The sequence below is a fragment of the Panicum virgatum genome, chromosome 2N (genome assembly GCF_016808335.1).
Source record: "Panicum virgatum strain AP13 chromosome 2N, P.virgatum_v5, whole genome shotgun sequence".
Classification (NCBI taxonomy): Eukaryota; Viridiplantae; Streptophyta; class Magnoliopsida; order Poales; family Poaceae; genus Panicum; species Panicum virgatum.
The window spans coordinates 67,904,085-67,916,763 of NC_053146.1; the positions used below are offsets into that span (position 1 = coordinate 67,904,085).

Genomic DNA, 12,679 nt, shown 5'->3' on the forward strand with positions numbered 1-12,679 from the left:
TCGCCGGCCTTGGCCAACTTAAGAAAAGGACAATGAAGCCAAAAACTATATTTGGAGTCGACGCATTTTAGCCATTCAAAGAGTTTTGTTTTATTTGATCTGATAAAAATCTGAGAGGTTGGACGAGATGCATGCCACAGTAATATGGTTTGGTTACAATATTTCACAACTGCTGCGTGGGAGAATCTTTCGCATGGTGACGTGGTTTGGACACAGAATCTCAATCCACAAGATAAAAATAATAACATGTGGGAGGAGCAGAAGAAAGCTGACTTGCCTTTGCCTTCTGAATATTCTGTCCTGTTCGGCGGGCTCTGCTCGCATCAGAATCCGGAGAAGATGCCACTCAAATCATTTGCGTAGTAAAATGTAAATCACACGTCACGGCGAACCACTCGTGTGATCCTGGGCTGAACTGGCTGTGAGATCGGATGCTTGTTGCGACGTGCAAGTTGTTGGTGGAAAGGTCAGTAGGTGGTGAAGAACAGAAGACGGAAGAAGCTTGGGCTCTTCTGGAATGGGTTCCCTTCGTCAAGCGGCAACGTCATCACCTTGGTTTGACATTTTTTGGCATCTTAGAGAGCTGTTGATTGCCCGCATATCTTACTCCTTTCAAGCCTATGTATGCGTTGGCAACTACAAACTACTAAGTTTCACATAATCCAGGTGTCAAATTGTCAAAAGCCTTCTGTTCCAGTGCTGTGCCATCCGTTGCTGACCTGAGTGACCTGTGAACTATGATCCCGAGGCATGCATCGCTTTGAACATTTCTGTCCCTGCCGTCATAATCGGAGCCTACTTTGGACTATTCTGAATCGACAAAATTGAAGCTGGGGGACTGGTCTGTCACATTCCATTCTTCAGAGCTCAGACACTTGAGACGAAGGAAATGAAGATCTTCAGACTCCATTTGCATGCTCTGTTGTCCTGCTCCTGTCCGCTGATTAAGACGATGTATGGAGGCCATACACCTGCCACGCGCGCGCGCGCGCGCGCGAGAGAGAGAGAATATACACTTGGCAGAACAGTGCAGTGTATACTGTTCCAACCCATGGCAAGACAGCTTTGGTTTGTCCGGAAACAGAGGAGAAGGGGACATGGGGTTGCCTGAATGATCGGAACAGAAATGGCAGCGTGCTGAAGGTGCGGCAGCACAAGTGCCTGAGAGAAACTGAAGTCCCCCGTGCCTCTGCGCTGCTCTTTCAGGCGGCAGGACTCGAGACATCCGAAAGCCGGTGGCGCGGAGCGGCCGATTCGAGACGCCGGCCGGGTGGTCCATGACGCGTTACACTACAGTACGGTACGGCGCAGCAGAGCTGGGAGCACGGGTTTGTTTGGCGGGGGCTTTTAAAAAAAACTCCGGCTCTGACTCTTTAGATGGAGCAGCTTCTCTCATGGAGCCGAAACCATTTTGGAGAAACGTTTGGCACAACAGCTTCATGCAGATGTTAAAATACAGTGAAAAGTGTAAAATGACCACAATACCTTTTTTTTAATTTTCCACTCTTCTTATTTATTTCTTTTCTTTCTATTTCTTTTTTCCTTTTCTTTCCATTCTCTCTCTCCTTATCCACTACCGTCTGCCTCATCCATCCCCATCGCGCGAAGAAGCTTCTGCCACCAGCTGTCGCCCGCCCTCCTGCGCAGCTCGCAGCCGGCCCGGCCCGTCGTCTCCTTGCTCCCTTGCGCCGACCACCACCGCTCTCTGCTCCCACCGCGCCCACACCTGCCGCTGCTTGGGCTCCCGCGCGGCCGGCCGCCGCCACCTACCACACCCGCATCCGTTCGGGCTCCCGCGGGGCCGGTCGCCGCCCACCGCCACCGACCGCGCTCGCCGCCGCTCGAGCTTCGGCGCGGCCAGCCGCTGCACCTGCTGCGCTTGCATCCGATCGAGCTCTTGCGTCGCCGGCCATCCGCTCGGGCTCCTGAGACAGGAAAAGGGGGAGTGGCAAAATCGTTGTAAATAATTAGAAGTTAAGGGGCACGTGGAGGGTGTGGACGTGGGCCTCGGATGGAGCCGCAAGAAGTCTCGTTTCACTGGCTCCGTCGCTCGTATGTAAGCTGTTTGCAGCTCCAGCTGCAGCTCTGTACTTGGAGCACCTGCATTTTCAACCCTTTGGCAGGGCTCCGGTTGGAGCTGGATTTGGAGCCGGCGGACCCTGCCAAAGAGGCCCCACGTCGCAGGCCCGGGGGTGAAGATTCTGCGACGTCAGCTCAGATCGGAACGTCGTGTTTGCGGTGTTCTCTCTCTCCTCTCTCGGTTCACATGAAAACCATACCAGCCCACGCCGTTGAGTGTATTCGGCCTACCACAGCCCGCGCCCACGGCCCGCACAACCCTTCCTTGCATATGCGTTGGCCCAGCTTGGGCACTCAATTCGCACAGGCCGCGGCCACCGGACATTCTAAAGTTTGTTCTCCTCGAGCACACGAGCTGGCCTGTTAACACGAGATTTTGCGACGCGGAAACGGAAGTTGTGTGCCGACACGACAAGCCCAAGGCACGGCCCTTCACCGCTAGGGCAATGCAAGGCGTCAGCCTGCTTTGGAGCATAGCGTGCCCGCGGGTAGTACACGAGCACACGCTAAGCGACACGGGAGCAACTCTGGCGAGATGCCCGGTACAACCGCAAGCCGACATGGCTCGAGCCCCAGGCCCAAGAATCTGGCGGCGAAAGGGGACGTACCCAACGCACAAAATTTGACCATTAATTATTAATATTAAATAAAAACAATTTGTAAAGCTAGCTTCACAATTCTTGCGCTATTTTGCGAGATAAATTTAATGAAGGCTTTTACTGCACGATTAAAAGTTAGTTACTGTAGTATTACTGTAGCCAATCATCGATTAATTACCATCGTTAGATTCGTCGTGAAAAGTTATACTCATTCCTAAAAATATTTTACAAATAAACTTCATTTAGTACTTCATGCATTAAAAATTCTCTCGTTGCGCTACCCGTGCTACTGATAACCAAACAAGGCATCCACCGCTTTTTCACTTGACCGCTAAGTGCACACGTCAGAGCTCATCATCTCTTCGCCGCATTGGCGGTGCCCGTTGCCGGCGCACTCGCCTCGCCGCCGATGGGTCCGTGCGCGGCGCAGGCCAACAACCTTGTGGGCTTGTGGCCCAGTGGCTTTCGGCTCGGCGTGCTCCCGGCAAATCATCATGGCGCGGATGCATGGCTGCTACTCTCGATTCGGCATCTCCCTCGTACGGAACGGAATGCCACGGTTACTGTCCCAAACGGAGTCCACCATGTCCACGCACCGGCCAATCTCTTCCAAAGCTCGATGCTCTCCTCCTGACCTCCTCGCAAGATGGCAAGAGCCTGCATAGTCCATGAGCAGTTGAGCACCCACTGATCCTGCAGCCACCGTACATGCCACGCGCGTGGGCGCCGCCGTGCCAAGACAAGCGTCCTGTGACTGTGAGCCTGTGACGAGCCACCGTAAAAATTGCAGCCGACGCGGAGGAGGGCATACGTGGAGCGCGTCCGCTGGCCGAAGCGACAGGCCGCGCTCACGAGCTGCCGCCGTGCAGGAATGGCAGGCAGTGCCGTGGTGGGTCACCGGCTTACCGCGCCTAGCCTGGCCAGTACGGCACAATACGTCCACGGGAGGACCTCACGGGCGCGCCATGGCGCCGGCCTCCGTGTTGTTTTGCGTCACGGCTCGCGTGCTGCTCCGCGACCGCGACTATATAGAGCTCAACCCACCGGCGGCGTCACGCCACCGCCGCACCTCGTCATCTGCTTTGCAGTCGTGGTGCTCGGTGTTGAACGATGCGCGGCTGCAAGACGGGTATGAGGATGCTGCCCATGCTGCTGCTGGTGCTCGCTGCCGGCGCGGCGGCGTCGCACTCGTCGTGCCCGGCGACGCCGCCGGACTCGGGGGCCACGCTGCAGGTGTCGCACGCGTTCGGGCCGTGCTCGCCGCTGGGGCCCGGGGCGGCGTCCCCGTCGGGGGCGGGGTTCCTCGCGGACCAGGCGGCGCGCGACGCGTCGCGGCTGCTGTACCTGGACTCGCTGGCCGTCCGGGGCCGCGCGTACGCGCCCATCGCGTCGGGGCGGCAGCTGCTGCAGACGCCCACCTACGTGGTGCGCGCCCGGCTCGGCACGCCGGCGCAGCAGCTCCTGCTCGCCGTCGACACTAGCAACGACGCCGCGTGGATCCCCTGCGCCGGCTGCACGGGCTGCCCCACCTCCACGCCCTTCAACCCGGCCGCCTCCACCTCGTACCGCCCGGTGGCCTGCGGCTCACCGCTGTGTGCGCAGGCGCCCAACGCGGCATCGTGCCCGCCCAACAGCAAGGCCTGCGGCTTCAGCCTCACCTACGCGGACTCCTCGCTGGTGGCGGCGCTGTCGCAGGACTCCCTCGCCGTCGCCAACGACGTCGTCAAGACCTACACCTTCGGCTGCCTGCAGCGGGCCACCGGCACGGCCGCGCCGCCGCAGGGGCTCCTCGGGCTCGGCCGCGGGCCGCTGTCCTTCCTGTCCCAGACCAAGGACATGTACGAGGCCACCTTCTCGTACTGCCTCCCGAGCTTCAAGTCCCTCAACTTCTCCGGCACGCTGCGGCTCGGGCGCAAGGGCCAGCCGCAGCGCATCAAGACGACGCCGCTGCTGGCGAACCCGCACCGGTCGTCGCTCTACTACGTGAACATGACCGGCATCCGAGTGGGAAATAAGGTGGTGCCCATCCCGGCGGCCGCGCTGGCCTTCGACGCGGCGACCGGCGCCGGCACCGTGCTGGACTCCGGCACGATGTTCACCCGGCTGGTGGCGCCGGCGTACGTGGCGGTGCGCGACGAGGTCCGGCGCCGCGTGGGCGCGCCGGTGTCGTCGCTGGGCGGGTTCGACACGTGCTTCAGCGACCCCGCGGTGAAGTGGCCGGCCGTGACGCTGCTGTTCGACGGGATGCAGGTGACGCTGCCGGAGGAGAACGTGGTGATCCACAGCACGTACGGGACCACCAGCTGCCTGGCCATGGCGGCGGCGCCCGACGGCGTGAACACGGTGCTCAACGTCATCGCGAGCATGCAGCAGCAGAACCACCGCGTCCTCTTCGACGTGCCCAACGGACGCGTCGGCTTCGCGCGCGAGCGCTGCACCGCCGCCTAGATTCTTCTTCTTCTATGGCTTGCAATTGGTCATCATATCGTTGTTGGTTTCCAATTCTTTTTTAGTCTAGTACTCTAGTGAGCGTCTCCGTCCGTCAGGATGTTTTGTTCTTCTGTTCAGGATTCATATTTCCTCGCGTTGATTTTGATTCAGTGCTAGCTGCATTCATACTTTGAGGTGGTGGGGTCTTAAGAACTTTGAAGTGCATGTACTGCGTGATGTATGCCGGTTCTTATTTATTTTTTAATTATGGGCTGGAATAATTCAGTTTGTTTTTTTAAAGCATGCATGAGCACTGCTATATATGTTATTTAAGGGAGGAGAAACAAAACCGAGTTCTTACAAGTACGATATTACATAAAACGAAATGAACTCAAATTCTAGAAAAGCAAACTTAAGCATCATCAAAATAAGCGAAGTCTGAAATAATCCAGTGAACTGGGCCTTTCGTTGCCTCATCAACCATCATCTGAATATTTGACGTGGTGAACGACCAGAATCAATTGCTCCGGTGATAGCTACTCCATCCTATAAATTTTGTTTGGTATTTTGTGAAATCTTAATAATCTTCCCTAACTTCTTCCTTTGTTTTATGTTTTGTTTTGAAAAGCCTTATGCTTAGGGGTGGTAATAGGCCATGACCCTAATGCTCTCTTCACAATCCAACTTGGTTCTTAATTTTTTTAGCTCAAAATTATATAATATTAAAGTTCGGTCCATAAATTATCTAGATTAAAAATTAAGACTCTTTACCATCCCTATTTGTGCCTAATAACTTCATAGTAAGCCGTGAAGGGAGCGATGATGAGGATGCTGTGAAATGAGGTTTTCGGCTGGGAAGCTGATGGGCTTTTGTTTAAACTGTCTGGCTGAGCGATAAGCGAAAGGCTGGGGAATGAGCTTTCTGGCTCCAAGTCAGATCACACGAGTTGGGCTGGAAAGCTTGAACCGAAGAAGTTTGATCGGTCCATTATCTCTGCATAGCTGTACTGGGCCGTATGCCAACCAATGCGAAATCGTTTCACTCTGTTCAAACTGCCCATCATTTCACTCTGTTTATCCTTTTGTCGATTCATCCGGCAAAGCGTCAGCCTTGGCGACCGTATCATCTGCATACAAACCTGTTTCCTGTTGTCCCTACTGCAGTGTATGCAAGTGTTGTATCCGCTTGTCGCACCCGCTTGTTCGTTTCTGGACGTCGTGACTGTGCATGCCCGGTGTCCCACGAACAAACCAGCAAGAGCTCGTCACAAACTTTCAAGCTCGATCGGACCATCCAGTGGGAAAAGAGTTCAGCTTCCAATCATTGCCCATTTTGCCCTGCATTGGGCATCGTCTTTGAGCGAAGCTTTTCACCCATGCAGTATCGCCTGGCTTTCAAAGTTCAAATTCACCTGGTAACTTTGTCGTCCTTGACGACGAGCTCGGCGCCACCAGTTTTTAACCTCGGGGGTACGGCGAAGAAAGCACCGCCGGCCATGGCTGAACGCAGGCAGGATGTCAGGGTCAAAAAGTTAAAAGGCCGGCGAGCAAGGGCAAGGCAGCGGCGATACGGAAGGTACAATGTCGCTTTACGACCGTACCCCGTAGTCCAAACTCTGGGCCATCCACGGTCTCCCTCATGGCCATGCTGCATCACCTGATGTGCCATTGCCATGTTTGGAGAAGGCAGAAATCTCGTAGGAATTTCATGCCAAAATTGCATGGAAACACGCTGCATTACAGAGTAGAGAGAGAGAGAGAGAGAGAGAGAGAGAGAGAGAGAGAGAGAGAGAGAGAGAGAGAGAGAGAGAGAGAGATGCACTGATCATCATGGGTTGTTGATTTGTTTTGAGAGACGAAGACAGCTTCCATTTATCTGGGGACTGGGGCCCTGGGCCACACCATTTTCCGGCCCCGTGCTCTTTGGCAGGCGTGTAGCGAGGCAGCTAAGATGCTACTAGTACCAGCTGTAGCAGCAAACTAAAACGTACACAAACAAACTTCAGATTCTTTTTTTCTTCTGATTTCACTTTTTTTCTGCAGAAGATAAATGAATGAAATAATCCTAACGAAAAAAAATGGACCGACAGGTACTACCGATAATTGCTGCCACGCATGTACACGATATTGTAGAGAACATGCACGCAACATATATTACAATGATTGCAGATTCTTTCAGGTATACATCTATGATACATATAGTTCAGATCAACATGCACAATATCTTGTCCCTAAAGAAATGCTAAGTCTTTTCTGTCCACTTTTTTTTTTGCCATGCATGCTACGCTGGCTCTTGCCTCTTTATTTTTGTTCATGCTACCAGCTGCTTTCTCGAGCTTTGCCGTTTAGATTTTTCGCTGACATGACAGGATCACCGGCGACCAATGGGATGCGCTCCTGCGTTCATGAGAAGGTTCGGTGTTGACAGTTGCCGGCCACAACTCCACAACGACACGCACAAAAAATGGGGGACACAACTGTCTGATCTTTTCAGCTCCTGCCCTAATTTTATAATGCCTCTGGCTGTTATAAGATATGCAGGGGCTGTCATGCTGCAACATCACAAAATCAGGAGCTAATTAAAGAACAAAAAGTCGACCAAACGTACTAGGTCATCTGGGATTGGCATCATCACCTGCAAGCATTCTGCAGTGCAACTTTGCGGGGTTGTTTTCACCAGCAAAAATTGGTTTTTGAAAGCTGCTCGGTGCTGAGGGCTCCTTGCAACAACTTGGTGTTGGATTGATCTCCTTCCTAATAGGCCCAACGGCCTATTAGGCTCTTAATCCGCGTCCTGATCGGGGGCGCCCAACCCAACACATGGTTGGTGGGCCCCCATTGCGCTGCGCTATATAGAGAGGTGGAGGCCGGCGGCACACAGCACGAGGTTCGCCGTGCGCCGCCAAACCCACCAAAAAACCCTAGCCCGATCTGAGGGTGCGCAGACGCAACAAGAAGCCGCCGCCTCTGCGCCACGCCAGTCGTCGTCCTCGACTCCACTGGCGTCTCCACCGCCGCCGCCGCCATTGTCCTTGACTCGTCGCCGTTGGCGCCGTCGTCCACAATAACGCCGCCGCGACCGTGAAGCTGCTGCGTCACTCGCTGCTGCCCTAGAGCAGATCTTCATCAGCGAACCAGAGATGGCCGCCGGATCGAGTTCAAGCGCTGGTGGTGATGGTCTCTCCCTCTCTACTCCCTCACTGTGTTCATTCTCTTTTCGTTTATGTAATAGATCTAGGGACTCTTGTACTTGATGTAAAGAAAAGAAGGTTGAAACCTCACTGATCCGTGCACTAGTGTGATCCTAAAGCAAACAATGGTATCAGTCGCCTTGCTAGCGCATAGATCCAGTAGGGGAAAAGACGGATTCGTCCACGAATCGAAAGAAATAAAGCACAGAAAAGCAAATCGATGCAAATCGAAAAAGAAAAGAAAGTTCTAACCCTAACCCTAGAGATGAAAGGGTGAGGGACCTACCAGGTCCGCGCGCCACTGCCGCCGCCGGTGCGCGGGACGCGCTTGCGCCGCCGCTCGCTGGACTTCACAGCACAGAGGAGCCGCCGGCTTGCCGCTCCGGGATGCCGGGGTCGCGCGCGCGGGGGCTCGAGAGCATGGCTCCGTCCACAGCCATCTCAATGGCGGCGCGCTCCCCCTCCGGCGAGCGCGCGCGTCGGCGAGCAAGCCGCGGTGGCGCCGTCCTGCCCGCTCCGCCCGGCCACCATGGCCAGTGGCCGTCGCCGCCGTTTCGTGGAGAGAGAAGATGGTGAGGGAGAGAATGAACCCTAGGGTTCGGGGACCGCCGCCCGTCGCCGGTTTTGTTCGCGCGACGCGCGCGGGCGGCCGTCGGATTCAAATCCGACGGCAAGGGGCGACGCGGCGGTGAGAGGGCCAATTTTGGCCCAAGAGGGGCACGACGCCGGGCCGGTTTGGCGGCATGGCCGTCCGCTGTTGGGCCGCGGGCCCAGGCGGGCGCGGATCGCCCAGATCTGGGCCGAAAGGCCGTTTGGGCCGTGAGCACAGTCACGATTACCTTACAAATTTCATCTTTATTCAGAAGCATTTTCTTATTATTTTGTGAATAGTTTTGATCTCTATTCAAATTTGAACCAACGAGATAATTTGTTTAGAGAAAAGTAAAGTTGTACAGTCATATTGCTTCTGAATAAATGTGTTTTACATGTTTCCGCTGCAAAGGTTAAAGTTTTTGCTCTCTAATTTAATTCGAACCAACGGGACAATTAAATTGTAGAGCATGTTTAAAAGAGATTACTTGAAAAGTGCATTATGATATTGTTATTTTCTGACCAACGTTGTTAATATCAATGTCATAATTTTTTCGTATAGTTCTTGTGCATTTATTTCTATTTCTACCCAACGGTGATATAGATTTAATTGCATAAACAGTTGTATGTTCTATTTTTTACCAACGTTGGAATTATTACATGCAATTGTTGTTATTATGTTCTCACTATTTTTTTTGAAATTTTCAGCAGGGATGAACTTGATGGGATTCATCAATCACATCCCAACTCTAAAAGGAGACAACTATGGCGAATGGATCAAGAAGGTTGATCTTGCTTTCGTCTGTGGAGAGGTGGATGAGATGATCACCACTCCAAAGCCCACTGAGCCACCGGCTCTAGTGAGAGGGAAATCTGACACTGATGCTGAGTGGCAGGAAAAAGAAAGGGACTATGCTCCTTTAAAGATGGCTTATGATCTCCAAAAGATAAAGTGAAATAATGCCAACAAGAAATGTGTGACAGTGATAAAGAACACAATTGATCCTAACATTTTGGGTTCAATTGGAGAGTGTGATTCAGCTGCAGAGTACCTTGAAAAGATAAAGAACCAGTTTACTGGTTCTTCAAAGACATATGCCACACAGATCATAGAGCAGTTGGTCACAAAGAGGTACTATGGCAATGTCGGTACTATAAGAGATCATATCATGGGGATGTGCGCCTTGAACTCCAAGCTCAAATCAATGAACTTGGATCTCAAGGAAGAGTTTATGGTGCACCTGGTATTCGCCTCTCTACCAAAAGAGTTTGCAACATTCGTTGTAAACTATAACTCACAGCCAGAGAAGTGGAATATGGAAAAGGCAATTGCCATGTGTGCGCAAGAGGAAGATAGACTCAAGAAACAGAATGGTGGGTCTATCAATTTTGTGCATAATAACAAGAAAAGGCACTTCCATGCTGCTTCTTCCCCTAGGTCCAAAGACAAAGCTCCTATGCCACAGAAGTATCAGCAACAGCGCCCTCCAGCTCAAGATGAGTGCTTCCACTGCCATGACAAGGGGCATCGTAAAGCAGATTGTCCCAGCTACTTAAAGATGATAATGGCAAAGAATGGTGAGAATGTAATTTCATTTGTTAATGAATCCCTGTATATACAGTTTTCTAAATCTACTTGGTGGATTGATTCTGGTGCAACTGTGCATATTGCAAATTTTTTACAGGGATTCCGTTCGACAAGGACTACGCAGAGAAGCGAAAGACACATTAAAGTCGCGAACGGAGTACAAGCAGATGTGGAAGCTGTTGGCGATGTCTTCCTCGAGCTAGTTAATGGTTTCATGCTTGTATTAAAAGATGTTTTATTTGTCCCTTCGCTTCAAAGAAACTTGATCAGTGTATCACGCTTAGACACAGATGGTTTTGGTTGTCATTTTGCGAATGGCAAATGTGAACTATGGTTTGATAATAATTGTATTGGTGATGCTTTCCTTTAAAATGATCTTTATTTACAATCTATGCGTGATAAAGTGCATTCTATATGTGATGTGAATGTGAATGAATCCTTGTCAGAGAAAGAAACAAAGAAAAGAAAGAGAACTCAAGATACTTCATCGAAATTATGGCACTGTCGTTTAGGCCATATTTCGAGGGGGAGAATTGAAAGATTAGTGAAGAGTGAAATTCTTCCTCAGCTAGAGTTTTCTGATCTTGAACAATGCGTTGAATGCATTAAAGGAAAATTTGTAAAGCAAATTAAAAAGGGTGCCAAATGAAGTGCAGGAACATTAGAAATAATCCACACTGATATATGTGGCTCGTTTCCTGTGAAAAGTGTGGATGGCTATGATTCGTTCATAACATTCACAGACAATTACTCCCACTATGGTTACATTTATCCAATTAAAGAAAGATCTGAGGCATTGGATAAATTTAAAATATTCAAAGCTGAGGTTGAAAATCAGCTTGACAAGAGAATTAAAATAGTAAGGTCAGACCGTGGAGGGGAGTACTACGGTCGACATACACATTATGGACAAGTTCCTGGACCTTTTGCAAGTTTTTTACAGGAAAATGGTATAGTTGCACAATATTCCACACCGGGGGAGCCTCAGCAAAATGGAGTAGCTGAAAGACACAATCGTACACTGATGGATATGGTGCGCAGTATGATGAGTTATTCCACACTGCCATTGAGTTTGTGGATGGAGGCGTTAAAAACCGCCATCTATATTCTCAACAGAGTGCCAAGCAAATCGGTGCCCAAAACACCGTATGAGCTATGGACATGAAGGGAACCCTCACTGACTCACCTTCGGGTCTGGGGGAGCCCAACTGAGGCTAAAGTATTTAATCCAAGTATTGGAAAATTGGATCCCAAAACTGTAAGCTGTCATTTTATCGGCTATCCTGAAAAGTCAAAAGGTTTTCATTTCTACTATCCAAACAGACAAACAAAGTTTGTAGAAACGAGACATGCTGTCTTTCTAGAAAATAAAATGATCAGGGGGAGCATGGTACCTAGAGAAATTGACCTTGAGGACAAGCGGGTCTATGTGCCTACTCCTATGATTCAAGAGCCATTTTTTCACTACCTGTTGATGCTGCACCAAAAATTCCTGAAATAGTGACGCCAGTACCTTCTTCGGTTGTTGCTGCGCCAACTATTCCAGATATTACGGCGACAACACCTGTCGCAACTCCACCCATACCAACAGTGAGCGAAGGTTTGGAACCTGTCATCCAGGAACCGCCTGAACCCACGGTTGGACATGAGTAGGAGGAGCTACAGCCCCCTATGGAAAATGTGCCAGAAGTTGAGGCACAAAAAGTGCCACAAGAAGTGGCCCTTAGAAGGTCACAAAGAGAAAGAAGGTCGGCTATTTCTAGCGACTATGAAGTTTATAATACAGAAGAAGTCTATATGTAGGGTGATCCCACTTCATATGAAGAAGCCATGAGAAGTGTTCACTCATCTAAATGGCTGGAAGCTATGAAGGATGAGATGAAATCAATGAGTTCCAATGGTGTTTGGGACTTAGAGGAAATTCCTAAAGGAGCCAAAACATTAGACTGTAAATGGGTTTACAAGATAAAACATGACTCCAAAGGGAATGTAGAAAGGTTCAAAGCACGACTCGTGGCAAAAGGCTTTACGCAAAGAGAAGGGATAGACTATAACGAAACATTTTCTCCGGTTTCGTGTAAAGATTCCTTCAGGATTATAATGGCATTGGTGGCACATTATGACTTAGAGTTACATCAGATGGATGTAAAGACGGCATTCCTTAATGGGGATTTGTATGAAAATGTTTACATGGCACAACC

At 50.9% G+C, this 12,679-nt stretch overlaps 1 protein-coding gene across 1 annotated transcript; it reads left to right on the forward strand.

The window, feature by feature from the left end:
- Positions 1–3,719: 3,719 nt before the first annotated feature.
- LOC120662074 (aspartyl protease AED3-like) lies at positions 3,720–5,408 on the forward strand. Its single transcript, XM_039941161.1, has one exon. The coding sequence runs from the start codon at positions 3,789–3,791 to the stop codon at positions 5,124–5,126; it is 1,338 nt and encodes a 445-aa protein (XP_039797095.1). The 5' UTR covers positions 3,720–3,788; the 3' UTR covers positions 5,127–5,408.
- Positions 5,409–12,679: the final 7,271 nt, after the last annotated feature.

Coding starts and splice junctions, on each gene's coding strand:
- LOC120662074 (XM_039941161.1), top strand. CDS start 3,789: ATGCGCGGCTGCAAGACGGGTATGAGGATGCTGCCCATGCTGCTGCTG.